Raw genomic sequence first — 15839 nt, 5'->3', positions numbered from 1 at the left:
ACGGTCGGCAGTCATGAGTGGATATGTCTCTCCCAACAAACCATTCTCCATTCTCCATACGCACCGCCCAGGGATCAAACCTAGACTAGATGCTGAAGGAGCTCAACTATCTACCGACTGATCTAAACCTTAATAGGATACCTTAGCTACATCACAAGAGAAACCCCAAATTCACAATACCAGAAGCAAGTAACAACACAGAAAAGAAACATAATCTGAATAAATAAAGCATTTGAAAATTAAAACTCAATAGATTGAGAGTTCCTACAATGACATAGATAGAACTAAGCAACAAAAAAAGGGGAAATGGAAAAATGATGACAAAGTAAAGAACCTGAGACTCTTACTCTAGTAGCAACTCCTAATCAGCAACATGCCCAAAGGATGTAAATTCCATTTAGCTTCTCCAGATTGTTCTTCCTCCTTGTTTTATTAGTTCATACATCAAATCAGATTCAAGTCAAAATCAATTCTGCTGCTCATTCCTCTTGCCTTCACCATCTCTGTTGTTCTCAAGCAACCTTCCTGATTCCTCATCATCAGCCTGTGCAATTTTCTTCTGCGATTCCTTGGCCTTCATAGCCTGCAACTTGGAATGATTGTAATACGCCACACCCAGAAAAGCAAGCCCATACCCAAACAAATTGATGGGTGTCACAGTATCCTTGATGACAGACCAAGAGAACGCGATCAACAGCCAATCCTTCACAACCCCAGCCACATTCATCGTCAGAGCAGAAGTTTTCCCAACCAGAAGAAACACCGCCAGATTCAACGCAAAAGCGCAGAGCGAATTGGTACCGAAGATGACGAAATCGAAATGGAAGCTCGAGGTTTCTTTCAGAACAGGGTATTCAACGAAGATCCATGGCACAGAGAGGAAGACCAAGCAGCAGGGAGCGACGTAGTAGAGTGATGTGATGGGGTTGAGCGAGATCCCTTTGGAGGTGAGGAGGATTTGGATGAGGACAAGCCTGGTGGCTTCAAACGCGACGGCGCCGAGCTGGAGGAGGACACCCCATGTATCGAAACGGGCTTCGCCGTAGGCGGCGACGGCGACGCCGGCGGAGATGGAGAGCATGTTACACATGGTGTCGTTTTTGTAGGATTCTTTGCGGAGGAGGACGCCGATGGAGTAAACAGCGACGGGCATGAGGGCTTTGAGCATTTGGATGAAGGAGACGGAGAGGTAGATGTAGGCGGAGTTGGAGAGCCAGAGGGAGAGGGAGTAGAGAGCGCCGATGGGGACGACGGAGGAGAGGTAGACGTCGCGAGACATGGAGACGGGTTCGACGAGGCGGAGGACGCGGACGAGGAAGAAGGCGAGGGAGGCGCAGAAGGACATGTGGATCATGGTGAGGGAGATTGGGAATGGCCAATTGTACATCTTCTTGTCGAGGATGTATTTGTTGTAGACGATTACGGTGAAGGAGAGGAAGATCCATATGGCTACGTAGGTGTAGGAGAGGACGATCTTCTTCACTACGCCGTCGCTTAGAGATCCACCTTTCCCCATTGTTGTTGTTGGCGGAACCACCGTGACAACCACCGCCGGAAAGAAAGATGAAGAAGAAAGGGTCAGGTGAGAGATAGATAGGGAAAGAGACAAGTGTGGATGAGAGTGAGTGAGAGTGAATGAATGAATGAGTGAGTGAGGAAAATAACAACTAGGGGAGGATACTTCTTAAAATATACATTAAAATTATACTAGGACTTTAGGTACTAGACAAATGTTATCATACCCAACCAATTTGAGGTGGGTTATTATTAGTAAGGACTCGGTTGTGTGCCTAAATGATAATTCAAGTAATAAAAGGTGAGATATATGAGTTTGAGAGGGAAATGATGTAATGAGTAATAATATATACACACACCTCCTTATTTATACACTTTATTTCTACCTATTTTTATTTCTATCTCTCTCATCTTATCATCTATCACATCTTATATTTTCTCTCTCTTACTTTTTCTTTTCTTCCTATCTCTCTCCTCCTCCACTTCTTTCCACCTCAATTTAGAGGTGTGGACAAATAATTATTGGTTATGTTGGCGAGTGATCTATAAGTATTTGTGTAAGCAATTTATGATTTTAAAGTAGAGGTCGAAATAGGTTAGGTTAGGCCTTGAGTAGCTCAAGTTTTACCTTAATTCTAATTTCACAGCTTAACTTGTCATGTGGTTTGTCATATGCTAAATTTTAAGGTATGATTTGGCATTTTAAATGGTCTATCGTGATTAACTCATCTATTTACAAGTCTATTTAATAGGAAATGTCACCTTTAAGAGGTGAGTAGGTCGACGGACTAATAAGTTAGCGGGCTAATATGTCTTTTTATATATAATTGCATTTTCACTTATTTATATTATTATTAAAATAATATGTGAACAAACCGATTACCAGGTTAAATATAATTTTTTTGATAGCCTGGGCCTAATCTCTCTTAATTAGACTTTTAAAAAAGCTTAAGTCTGACCTTTTTAATAAATGAGTCAGACAACCTTGGACGGACTAGGTTGCAGGCTCCTAACAAGCCATCTATCCTACTTTCGACCTTTATCTCAAAGACATGCATTGTCTCATAATACCGACGGGAGCCGAACCATCCAAATTGTTTGAAAAAAAAGATAAACTTCATAACAGAAAATCATAATCTAATATCAATTAAAGAGAACATGAGACAATTTTCACGTGAGAAAATTATAATTTAATGTTATCATGTTTTATGAGAAACTTAGCTGATTGATTAGCTGTAGATCAATAAACTAAGTTTTTGTTTACATAAATTAGATGATCCTCCTCAGAATTGTAGGGATCGGTTTTATTCACGACATCTAACTTAACTTATGGCTTTTGGTTATGGACTTTGGGCCCCTTACTCTCTTTTAACAAATTTCTTTTACGTGTTTTGACAAAAAAAAAAGAAGCACATGTATATCTCCATATGATAAAATTTCTTGATCTGTTGTCACTGTGACTGTATGTATGTTATTCATGAAAGGCTTAATTGCAACTTTGGTCCCCGACGTTTACCAATGCCACGATTTTGGTCCCCCACCTAATTTAATTACATGGATGGTCCCCGACGTTGTAGGCCGTGTGCAACGTTAGTCCTACTGTTTATTTCTTAATGGAGGAGGCTTACGTGGACGTCCAGTTGGAGAGAGAAATGAGGTATGAGGAGAGAGGGAAGCACGTGAGTATCACGTGACCCTTATATGAACCCATTATACCCAAACCCCTGACCTCCCTGGAACGAAGAAGGTAACGCGATTTAGATCCCTAGGGTTTCAGATTTAGGTATAATGGGTTCATATAAGGTTCACGTGATACTCACGTGCTCCCCTCTCTCCTCAGATCTCCTTTTTCTCTCCAACTAGACGTCCACGTAAGCCTCCTCCATTAAGAAATAAACGGTAGGACTAACGTTGCACGCAACCTACAATGTCGGGGACCATCCATGTAATTAAATTAGGTGAGGGACCAAAATCGTGGCATTGGTAAACGTCGGGGACCAAAGTTGTAATTAAGCCTTCATGAAAATATGAAAAGGAAGTTATATATAATACAAATACAGAACTTTTTCACTTATGCAGGGAAATATATTCAGATTTTATTGTTTAATTTTTTTCTTAGAGATTAAAAAAATGCATGTATTGTTGATTTGTGAAAATGGAAGTGGATCATAATTTTCCCAACAAGGTTTGGTGTTGTTGAAACTGTCTCTATATAGTACAAGACAAATTAGAACTGTGGTTGGTATCTATGTTTGGAGATATGAATCATGGTCATTTCAATTCTATGCATTTATGTGATACTACTAGTCATGTTCATAGGGTCTCATTCATGCATGAGAAGGGTAAAGTAAATTGCATCAATAAATTCGGCACCATACCCACTATATTCGTAGGTCAGTCAGTGATATGTCTCTCTTTATGTTTGGGAAGCCGCTTCAACAACCTTAATTTGTGTTTGACTTTAGAACTTTAGTGATAGTACTAATACATTGTTCAGGTAACAAAAGAAATAAGGAGGAAGAAAATAATGGACTGTTTGTTTGAAGTTATGTAAATTACTAATTATACAATTTAGAGAGAAAAATTTACAAATATAATTCATTACAATACAATTTTTGAAAACTGAAGAAATGAAAATGATATGCAGAAAATTGAGCAAATTGCTCAGCAATTTCTATTGTTTGTAATATTTTTAACTCCTTTGATAGATCATCATCATTTGTAGATTGATTTCACAAATCACCCTGCCACAATGCTTTTAGTAAGTGCAATCATGTGTTTATAGCTTGAAACATATTTGAATATTAATTATTAGACAGAAGAAAAAGGTCATTTTTCTACTTGGGATAAACCAATTGATAATGATTAGTTGTTAGGTTAAGTTTGAAATAATATATATAAGGCTTATTAGCACTTTTGGTCCCCCAAGTTTCTAAATTGTGCAAACAAGGTCCCTCAACTTCAAATATAGCATTTCGCTACCTCCACGTTAGACTCTGTTAGCACTTTTGGTCCCTCACCAGTTTTCCGTCCAAAAACTAACGGTTCTAAGGGTAAATAGGTAATTATGCAAACAAAATTAATTAAAATATTAAAAAAATAAAAAAACCTAGAAAATGCCCCACTCTTCATCTTCCTCATCACCTTGCCTAGAAAACCCAGAAAAAAAAAAAACTTCCTCTCCTAAACATCTTTATCTTCTGCAACTTTTTCCTAGAAATTCAATTAAAACTCAAAAAATCAATCAAAGAAAAATACCCACCATCTCTCCCTTTTCTCTTCCCTATCCCCTCAAACTCTCATCAATCAATGGCTTCGTTTGTGGCGAGAGTAGAGATATACAAATGGCAGAAGAAAAATTAGAGTGCAGCGACAAGCAGAAAGTTGAAATCGCCAAATGGTTCCTCCTCAACTCTCCCCTAGTGAAATCCAATACATTTTCCTCTATTTCCCATGAATCTGAACCAATTATTTTCTGCAATTCAATGTTGCTGCAGATGTGAAATCCATTCTCAACAACCAATTATGTTATGTTCTGCAATTCAATTATATCTTCGCACCACCGAAAGCAGCGCTCCTCTGTCTCGAATCGCACGGCCAAAGCCACCATGGTACAAACCGCGCCGTCGTCAAGCCCCAGGCTACGGTGTCCATTCTCTTCCTCTCGATCCTGTCACTCTCCACTCTTGATGCCACTACCACTTCATCTCTCCACACTTATGCTTGAATCTGGGACCAGATGTGGGTTGGGAGAGGCTGAGGGACGAGATCGACAGATTCGACGGTTGTGGGTTCAGAGGAAGGGATTCGACGGTGGTATTGGTTCAGAGAGGAGAATCGGTGGTGGTGGAGGTTTTTGAGAAGGGGATTTGAAGGGGTTGGGATGGCAGAAGAAGAAAAAGAGAGAACAGGAAGAGAGATAGAAAAATGATGACGATGAGAAGATGATGATGGAAGAAGATGATGTCTTTTTTTATTGTATTATGTTTTTTTTTTCCTTCTCCAGAAAACCATATTCTGTTTTTTAATTTCTTTAAATATTTTAGGATTTTTTTTTTAATTAATTTTATCAATTTAAATTTTATTAAAAATTCCACATCAGCAAAAACATTAGTTTTTGGACGGAAAACTGGTGAGGGACCAAAAGTGCTAACGGAGTCTAACGTGGAGGTAACAAAATGCTATATTTAAAGTTGAGGGACCTCGTTTGCACAATTTAGAAATCTGGGGGACCAAAAGTGCTAATAAGCATATATATAAAAGGGTTACATAAGATTTGGTTCATATATAATATGTTCAGTTTGAAAATTGTCTTTTTTTTAGCAAAGATTAAACTCAATCCTTACTATTCAAGAAACTACATAATTTTAGTCTCTGCCAGAGATGGTGGTCCGGTAACCTTTACCACATGGCTTTATCAATTCTACGTGAAATTGCCATATAACTTCACCAATTTTATCAGAGTTATGTTAATGAGTATGGTTTATCCTAAATAATTTGATGGTGGTCTAAGGTGTCGGTAGGTATGACACTGATGAAATTGTAAAATATTTGTGACATATGAAAAAAAGTACAAATAATTGGACTATCAAATTATAAGATAATTGGCTTCAACCATTAATTTCACCTAATACGCTAATACAGAATTGAATATATTATCTGATTTCATGTTTGAATGAGGGAAAATGCAACCCTCCTTATACTTCATAGATCTCATTTTCCAAATGCAAATGAATAATCTTCCGGTCGCTTAGTTCGTCAAGTAAACGACCTTATGAGGTTGAAGCCAAGCTAGAAGGATAGCGAGTATGACAAACTGAGTGCATAGACTTGTCAAGGTGTCCATATCATATCATAAGCTTGTGGTAAGTCCATTGTTGACTAGTAAACAAACTTTGCTATCAAATTAAGTACAAAACCTACAAAGTGACTTCTAAACGTGTTGGCCACTTCGATGGCGCAAATTTTGGGATCAACTCATTCATTAATTGCAAGCAATGTGCATCTTCCACTTAAACACCAATGGCAATAGTGCCCCAAGCTTCAAGCAGCCTGTTACAAGAGCAACAATATTAAATTCAACGCCACTTTTTCCATGAATTCTATGCCAAACTTTGAGTGCCTCCGCTGATAACGTCGTCGTACGTGGAGTGTGTTTATTTTTCTTGTGGAATTGTTCCCTTGTGTTAGGTGAGGATGGCCATCACCAAGCATATAGATATAACTGACACGAGATTATTCTAATGTAAACATATGTTTTAAATTTAAGTCGTTGAAAATGCAGTTGCGTTAAATACTTGTTATAATAAAGGTTCTATCTGGCTCAAGCATGATTATGTTTGTGGAGTGTGGGAAATAACTGTAGTTTAAACTTTAAAAAAAAAAAGTGAGGATGACCATGCATCCTTTCTAAGAGTCCTGCTATTGATTGTCAAATAATTAGATGCATGACTGACCAATATGCATGCCTGCCCTACTCTTGACAATAACACCGTACCGGATCATGCATCTAGATTCTTCTTCAGTTCACTCTTGCTCTTGCCCATCAATTTCGGCATGCCCTTTATTAAAAGTAACTTGTGTTTGGTTATGGAACGAAAGTAAGAAGAACGAAAGAGAGAGAGACATAGAGCAAGAGAAGAGTGCCTCAACAGCATAATCCTCCTTTCTCCACCTTGTACCAATACATTTCGTAACGAAATCCTAAATATGATTCCGTATAACTTACAAAATATGGTTTATCTAAATCGTCCAGAGTTATACATCGGTAAAATTAAGTTAGTCATAGGTGGTTCAATAGCATTTTAATGTGTAATTTCAGATCATGACATGTGTCAAAATATTATTGAGTCACCTAGTAATTTTACTTTTTTTTTTGTACTTCTAGTAATTTTACTTGTTAGGAGAAATGGAGAAGATGAGGAGAGAGCATAAGAAAAATGTGTGTAGGGTTTCATTGGAGGCAAACAATAGTCTTCATTAGATACAATAAGAGACAGAGTAAAGTATAAATAGGCAAAGAGTAAAAGACTATTATACGCATAAGACATAAATACTAAAATAAGCTAATATTATCTAACATCCCCCCTCAAACTCACGATGCATTAACAGGGAGTATTGAGAGTTTGCCAACCAAGAAACGAAAACGCCGAGCAGAATGAGACTTGGTAAACAGGTCAGCAAGCTGCATGGAGGAAGACACAAAGGGCAAGGTGATAATTGTAACACCCCGGTTTCTCAACTGAGGAGTCACATTAGTTACCTAACAAAATCTAAGGACTATTTCGTAATCCTAAGAAAACACGATATATTTTTTTTTCTTTTCGAAACAACTAAACATAGTTGAATACATAACATAGTCTTAATTAAACAACCCGTTCCCGACATATAATAATAGTGTCTTACAATAGCATAAGTAAGTTTCCAAAATAAGTGCGCACACTTAAACAGTGGCGAAAACAGGATTTTTGTAACAGAGTTTTCAGATAGCGAAGAAGACTCAAAGCATAACTACTAAGAGGAAACTATACAACTTCTTCCATCCTTGCTCCGCCGGTTACTATCCCTTCTCCATCTCAGCATGGCTAAGCATCGCCAGACGGCTCTTCATCGCCTAATAGCGTTAAGCGCCCAAACAACAAATAACAAATAGAAAGGGTTAACTCCATGCAATTACCATGTATAAAAGAGAAAATCATGCTATTCGAATTTAATTACCTAGCATGGTAAATAACCTAGCAACATAACTCAACTCATATATCAATATCTTAACATAGATTAACTCAGATAGTAATAACCTCAACAATGTAACATCAAATCAGATATCAATAAACCAATAACTAAAATCCAACAACACAGGGTTAGGTGTTAGTTCCCTATAATGCAACTATATGCTGCTACCAAAATGGATCGATCAACAACGTCTCTCAAGACAGGACGATCACGTGGGACAATCACCACCACACCGCCACTTAACGCCACTATGGACGGGACAATCACGTGGGACAATCACCACCACACTGCCACTTTAGGACATCTCGAAAGATGGGACGATCACGTGGGACAATCACCACCACACCGCCACTTTATAACGCCTTGGTAGACGGGACAATCACGTGGGACAATCACCACCACATTGCCACTTAAGGACCAAGCCCTATATGCCAAGTCAATCAACAACAATGCCCACACCAATGATTTATTCGGAGTAACCACATGTTATTCCTATTATCAACGAACATAAATCAATTCAATTGCATACCAACTCAGTTCAATGACAGAAACCAGTATACGGCCGAAGCCTCTCAGAAAACGGAGACACACGTCTCAATAAGTTTACTCGGCCGAAGCCTTCAGAAAACATTTGGCACAAGCCTCAGAAACATTCAACATAAGCAAGCATACAAAATTGCAAGCATAATAATCAAAATCCAATGCCAATCAATATAAACATCTTCATCTCAAACGCAGGCAGTGCGATAAAAGCAGGCAAGACTCATAGACACGCTAAAACTGAATTACCCTTACCTTCGTGAGTAGAAGTTGTGCATGGAAGTTGTGAACCTAGAACAAGGAAACACAATCATCAACACAAGCCTCACTAGGAGCAACACGATCTAATAATACTAATCGAAATCATAAAGAAGGCTTTTAAAGCTTCAGAGTTCACATTTAGGCACGAATGGACAACGGAACCTTCGTTCGCTAAAACGAGCATAACTCGAGCTACATAACTCGGAATGACACGAAACCAACGCCAAAATTTCGACAATCGAAAGAGCTACGCTATAGCTCAGGTCATAGAGACCCAAAAATTATTTTTGGACATGGTACCCTAACAAATAGGTTTCGGCCACTCTCAACAATAGGGTTTCCGAACTTTTTCCTCGATCTAAATCGATTCCTAGGTATTCTTAGGCGATATCTAGGCCAGGGAAACTCTCAGAAAAATTATCGGATCGAAAACTCGAACAGGGGTATTTTGGTCAAGATTTTTAGCTCAGAAACTCAAAATCAGAATTTCGAAAAACAAATTAGATGGGGTCGATACCAACGACGATTATGACGACTAATCCTACTAACGCTAAGCTCAGTCGAGAGTTTTAAGTCTAAAGGGCGAAGCTTTAGTCAAAAATGGGTTTTTCGAGCAAAATTGAGACTCGGCGGCAATTCGGCGAGATTCGGCGAAATGTAATCCGCTAAACATGCTCTTGGGCATGCAGGGAATAAGTTTAGATAGAGAGATCGAGTTATTTGGACAGTTTTACAAAAAGCTCAAAACTTTGAGCACAGAAAGACATAGAGAAAAGCGACAGAATTTACGATCAGAGGTAAGGAAAAGCATCAGTACCTTGAGGCCTACGTATAGCAACGAACTGTGCGACGATCAGACAAGAATCGGCGAAAAGCTCTCCTCCTCCTTCTCCTCTCCAAGCCGCGGGTTGTGTGTGTGTTGGTGGTGATGTTTTTGTTTTTTTTTTTTTTTTCATTTTTCAAGCTATTTATAGAAAATGGAAAATGCGGAAAAATGAAAATTTCGCGATTCTGATTTCTCCTGTGCCATCCTCTGTGAATTCTAAGATAGGTTCTGGCGACAGAATTCCAGAACTCAAAATAGGTTTCTTGGAATTAAGGCAAACGATCCAAAGTCGGTGTAAATCTATTTTACCCGAAAAACTAGTTTTTGCAGTTGATGTCGGATGAGAAAACTTCTTTCTGAAGAAAGATTGGAAAGCTCGAAAGAAATAGGTGTGCGCGTGTGGAATCTTCGTTTGAAGCTCCGAATAGAAAAAGTCTTCATCAACAGTTTACTTTAAGGTTCTTGAGCTAACAGGGTTTTAGTTTCGGCAAACCTCCGAGAACTAGAATCGGACGTTTGTACATTCCAGGGTTTCGTATCGAAACGCTTGTCATGGAAGGATTAAGAGAAGTTCTAACATTTCTCTGAAGATTTTTGGAATTAGTTTCCATCGTGTCTTTAAGTGCAAATTAGTCGTTTACTGACGCTCTCGTCCTAGGTATAAGTGAATACTACTTGTGCTATAACTATATCGACCATAGTACTATTCTTAGTCATTTCCTGAACTTTCTTCTTCATAATATTAATCCAACCATCAAACGAAAGTCAAGTTCCTCTCACGCTTACACAGAATCCTATGCGTGAGCTGGAAATTATTTATTTATTTAATTCTAAAATCTTGGGTCTTACAATACTACCCCCCAAAAAGAAAGTTTCGTCCTCGAAACTTAAGGCTCAGTGAAGAGTTCCAGATACTGTTCCTTCATCTTCTCTTCCAGTTCCCAAGTAGCATCGCCCGTGACTTGGTTCCAAATCACTTTTACCAGAGGAACCTACTTGTTCCTCAACTGCTTGATCCTACGTTCCTCAATCCTCATTGGTGCCACTTCAAAAGACAAGTTGTCTCTAAGCTGGATGTCATCTTCCTTGATGATGTGAGAGGGATCAGGAATATACTTCCTCAATTGTGACACGTGTAGTACATCATGAATCTTGGACAGAAATGGTGGCAACGCAATCCGATAAGCTACTTTACCGACTCGCTCGATAATCTGATACGGTCCAATGAACTTCGGTGTCAGCTTCCTCGACTTTATCGCTCTTCGCACTCCGGTAGTTGGTGTCACGCGAAGAAACACATGGTCTCCCGCCTCGAACTCCAGTTCTCTCCGGCGTGTGTCAGCATAACTTTTCTGTCGACTCTGTGACGTCCTCATCTTCTCTGTAACTCAAAATAAAATAAAGCGGAAAAGCAGGTATTTTTTTTTGTTTTGTTTAAATAAAAAGACTTGTCGAAATAAAGACTCAACCCAATCGCGATTAACAGCGATTAATATACAATACAAGCACAGCCCTCGCTGCAACTAAAAACATCGTCATGAGTGACCTCCAGTGACGGAAAGGTAGTGCCCGTGGGCAAATATGTACAAACTAAAACAAAAGGTTAAGTATTATGAGTACAGTCCTCCAACGAAAGTAAGTCGGCCCAAAACGGCCTCAAAAGACTTCCTACGTCCGACAAACTCCCTGTGATCCTCATGGAAGGGAATCACACGAAAAGCTAATAGTCGGGGACCTGCCCTGCCCCAAAATAAGGAATGACAATCAGAGCTATGACTCTAACAACCAACTCAAAGACTCTAACCACCCATAACCCACACTACTTTCATCGACCCTTCCTCGATCAGGCCTGAAGTCCGGGTCCTCGTCGAAAGCTTCAGTAATAGTCATTACGCTCCGGGTCTTTCTCGCACAACGAATCATCATGAACCGGCTGACGGACGCCTGGCAGCAGGCCGACCGCCCAAACACAAACATACACACAAAGCCAAGGCGCTAGGGTCAACTCACGGAATAAAATAGATAATACAAACAACATGTGATAAAGGGGGTATATATATGTTGTATATATACGTATAAGTCATGTATTGCCTACCCTAAGGTTGATACATAGCATGTTTATCAACATAAAATCATCAAGATATATATAACGATGTTTATCAACAACAAATCACAATAACATCCACAAGTATGGTTAGGTGCATGGCGTGCCAGTGCAATGTCATGCTCAAAAGATGATCCGGATAAAATGTCACCATCTCGATGGATGGGACAAGCCAAGCACCTCGCTTCGCTAAAGAACCTCGCTTTTATGAAGCAGCACGCTCCTGTGAAGCAGCACGCTCTTGTGAAGCAGCTAGCTCCATTTGGGGCATCTAGCTCCGTTGAAGTCCGATCTGATATCGTCCTTCGGAAAGCAGCACACTTTCCAAGAAATGTATGCATGAATGCAATATGGTTAGCCAAACAACGAATCGTCCTCACCAAGGCACGCGTGTCTAGCTAGAGTACATTGTCTCTACAATACTCTAAGGTAAACAAAGAAGTGCTAATCGCATTTGGTAACTTTACTAGTCACTTGGGCTCACCGTCACGATGGCCAAACAAACTGCTCAACGAGCAAAAGAATGCATCTGGCATTCAGTGACTTTTCAAGTTACTTTGACTCACCAGCTCGATGGTCAAATGGACTGTTCAACGAACAAGGAGAATGCTGCTCGCACTCAGTGACTTTTCAATTTACTCAGGCTCATCAGCTCGATGGCCGAAAGGCTGCTCAATGAGCAAAGATGGTGCACTCGCACTTGGGGACTTTCCAATCATCCCAGGCTCATCCTTTGGATGGCTAGATAAACCACTAAAGGAACAAAAGGTGCTATCGCACTCAAAGTTTTCCTCACACTTAGATTGTCGACCCTTCCCGTTTTCCAAACCATTTTCACATCCTAAGTCTTTTCCAAGAGGTTATCATCATTATTTAAAAGTGTTCTATCTTTGATTAGTGTATTATGAATTTCATTTACAAATCAAGTTCTGATTTCGTTTGTTTCAAAACTCTATAAGTAAAAAGATCCCAATAAACCCAAGTAATTCCCCGGGAAGGTCTCGATTCCTAAAACAATAAAGGCTCGAACCTTGGTTCGACCTATCAAACATTCCCAAAACAAACCCGTCATTGCCATGACGAAGATAAGTGTAATCCACACTCCGAAAGTCGCATTAAATGCACGAATACAGTCAGCACAATTTAATCTTAAACACAAATAAATCAAGCTCTATTGAGCAATGAAACATTAATGCGGTGCTGCAAAACATAACCCTGTCATGTCCACTAGAAAGCGATAAGACAGAAACCAGTAAACGGCCGAAGCCTCTCAGAAAACGGAGACACACGTCTCATATAAGTTCACTCGGTCGAAGCCTCTAGAAAACATTTTTCAGAACAGTTCATGCAATATTTGTGCAGAATTTAACAAATAAGTCGAACAAGTCGACTCTAGGTCATTAACTAATAACGGTGAGTTGCCACTCACGATCACAATACATTCAAGTCGAATTTATCGACGCCTACACACAAAAATAGCTAGTAAGTAAGTTGCCCTAACCTCGAGTTGTTCCAGTCTCGCGGTGTAGGTCTCCCTCACAAGCTTGTTCAGTCAATCCCAAGGTTTCCACAATTGAACCTTTGAGCAAACAAAGCAATAATGAATCAACACAAGTCGATACAGTCGAAACAATCCTAACTAATGTTCGACTAAGCTCAAGAAGCTTCAGAGTACAACATTTAGGCACGAAAGGAAGGGCTTTCCCCGAATGGATGAGTTTTGACTCGATTCAGGTTTTGTACAAAAACACTTTATTCGCTAAAACGTGCATAACTTGAGCTACAGAACTCGGAATGACACGAAACCGGCGCCAAAATTTCCACAATTGAAAAAGCTACGCAATGGCTCAGGTCATAGAGACCCAAAAATTATTTTTGGACACGGTACCCAAGCAAATAGGTTTCGGCCACTATGGAAAATAGGGTTTTCGAACTTTTTCTTCGATCTAAATCAATCCCTAGGTATTCTTAGGCGATATCTACGCCAGGGAAACTCTCAGAAAAATTATCGGGTCGAAAATTGTCACAGGGGTATTTTGGTCATTATTTTTAGCTCGGAAACTCAAAATCAGAATTTCGAAAAACAAATTTGATGAGCTCGATCCTAACGACATTTATAACAACTAATCCTAATGAAGCTAAGCTCAGTCGAGAGTTTTTGATCCAAAAAGCGGAACCTCTGTCAGAAAATGGGTATTTTCAGAAAACTTGACCTCTGCGACGATTCGACAGGATTCAGTCGAAAACAACTGGATATTCATGCTCTAGAGCACGTAGGCATTAAGTTTAGACACCAAAATCAGCTTATTTGGACAGTTTTACAAAAAGCTCCAAACTTTGAGCTCAGAAAAACATAGAAAAAGTTGACAGATCTGACGATCAGAAGTGAGGGATAGTAACTATACCTCGATGTCTTCGATTAGCAACGAACGGTGAAGCAATCGGGCAAGAAACGGCGAAAATCAACTTCTCCTCTCCTCCTCTCAAGCTCTCGGCCACTCTCTCTCAAAGGTGAGAATTTTTTTTTTTTTTTTTTTTTTCATTTTCCACCTATTTATAGGATTTGGAAAATGCGGAAAAATGATTATTTCGCGATTCCGATTTTTCCTACTGATTCCAACGTATTTTAGACACGATATTCTTCCCGCTGAATCTTTTAATTCTTCAAAGAAATATCAGTATGATTTTTGGTTTTCGAGGCTTGTTTTTAATGCTTACCGGCATTAAAAATGCAATTTATGCACTTTATGATATTGACCTCGGATGCAGAAACTTCCTTCTGAAGAAAGATTGGAAACATCAAGAGAAATGGGTGTACGCGTGTGGAATCTTCGTTTGAAGCTCTGAATAGAAAAAGTCTTCATGGTCCGTAGATTTTAGGGTTTCTGAACTATCAGGGATTCCGTTTCGGCAAACTTCCGAGAATTGGAATTTGACGTTCGTACATTCCAGGGTTTCGCATCGAAATACTTGTTTATAGACGAATAAGAGAAACTCTAACATTTCTCTGAAGATTTTTGGAATTAGTTTCCATCGCGTCCTAAAGTGTAAATTAGCTATTTACTAGTGTCTTTGACCTAAGATTAGGCGAATGTTAGTCGTGCTATACTTTTATCGGTTTTGATACAATCCTTGAACTTTTCCTGAACCTTCTCCTTCATAAATTTATTTCATCCAATAAACTCTTGTTCAGGTTTCCCTTCACGATACATCGAACTTATTCGTTAATAAGGAATTTCACTAATTTATTCTAAGCTTAAAATCTTGGGTCTCACAACATGCCCTAGAAACTTTACTTCCTCTAGCCAAAACTCACACTTCGCCGCGTTAGCATACAATACCTTCTCCCGAAGAACTTGCAATACTTGACGTAGATGTTTCTCGTGTTCTTCACGATTCCTCGAGTAGATCAAGATGTCGTCGATGAACACCACAACGAAGCGATCCAAGAATGGATGAAAGATCCTATTCATGTAGTCCATAAACACCGATGGTGCGTTCGTAACTCCAAACGACATCACCAAGTACTCGTAGTGCCCATAGCGTGTCCTAAACGCAGTCTTTTGGATATCCTCGTCTTTGACTCTAATCTAGTGATATCCCGATCTCAGGTCAATCTTCGAGAAAATAGCAGCACCCTTCAATTGATCCAGCAAATCGTCAATCCTCGGCAACGGATAACGGTTCTTTATCGTGACTTTGTTCAACTGTCGATAGTCCACGCAAAGTCGCGATCTTCCATCTTTCTTCTTCACAAGCAGCACTGGCGCTCCCCACGGAGAAACGCTAGGTCGAATAAACCCCTTCTTGGTTAAATCTTTGAGTTGACTCTTCAGCTCAGTCAGTTCTGCCGGTGCCATA

General features: G+C 39.5%; 1 protein-coding gene across 1 annotated transcript; it reads right to left on the bottom strand.

Moving 5' to 3' along the window:
- Positions 1 to 216: 216 nt before the first annotated feature.
- Positions 217 to 1668, bottom strand: LOC130727390 (probable sugar phosphate/phosphate translocator At4g32390). Its single transcript, XM_057578506.1, has one exon. It carries the CDS (start codon positions 1514 to 1516, stop codon positions 467 to 469), a length of 1050 nt encoding a protein of 349 aa, XP_057434489.1. The 5' UTR covers positions 1517 to 1668; the 3' UTR covers positions 217 to 466.
- Positions 1669 to 15839: the final 14171 nt, after the last annotated feature.

The sequence above is a fragment of the Lotus japonicus genome, chromosome 1, assembly GCF_012489685.1.
Source record: "Lotus japonicus ecotype B-129 chromosome 1, LjGifu_v1.2".
Lineage (NCBI taxonomy): Eukaryota > Viridiplantae > Streptophyta > Magnoliopsida > Fabales > Fabaceae > Lotus > Lotus japonicus.
This window is presented reverse-complemented; position numbering and strand designations above follow the sequence as displayed.

Excerpts from the sequence above, each read along its gene's own strand:
- LOC130727390 (XM_057578506.1), bottom strand. The coding sequence starts at position 1,516 with ATGGGGAAAGGTGGATCTCTAAGCGACGGCGTAGTGAAGAAGATCGTC.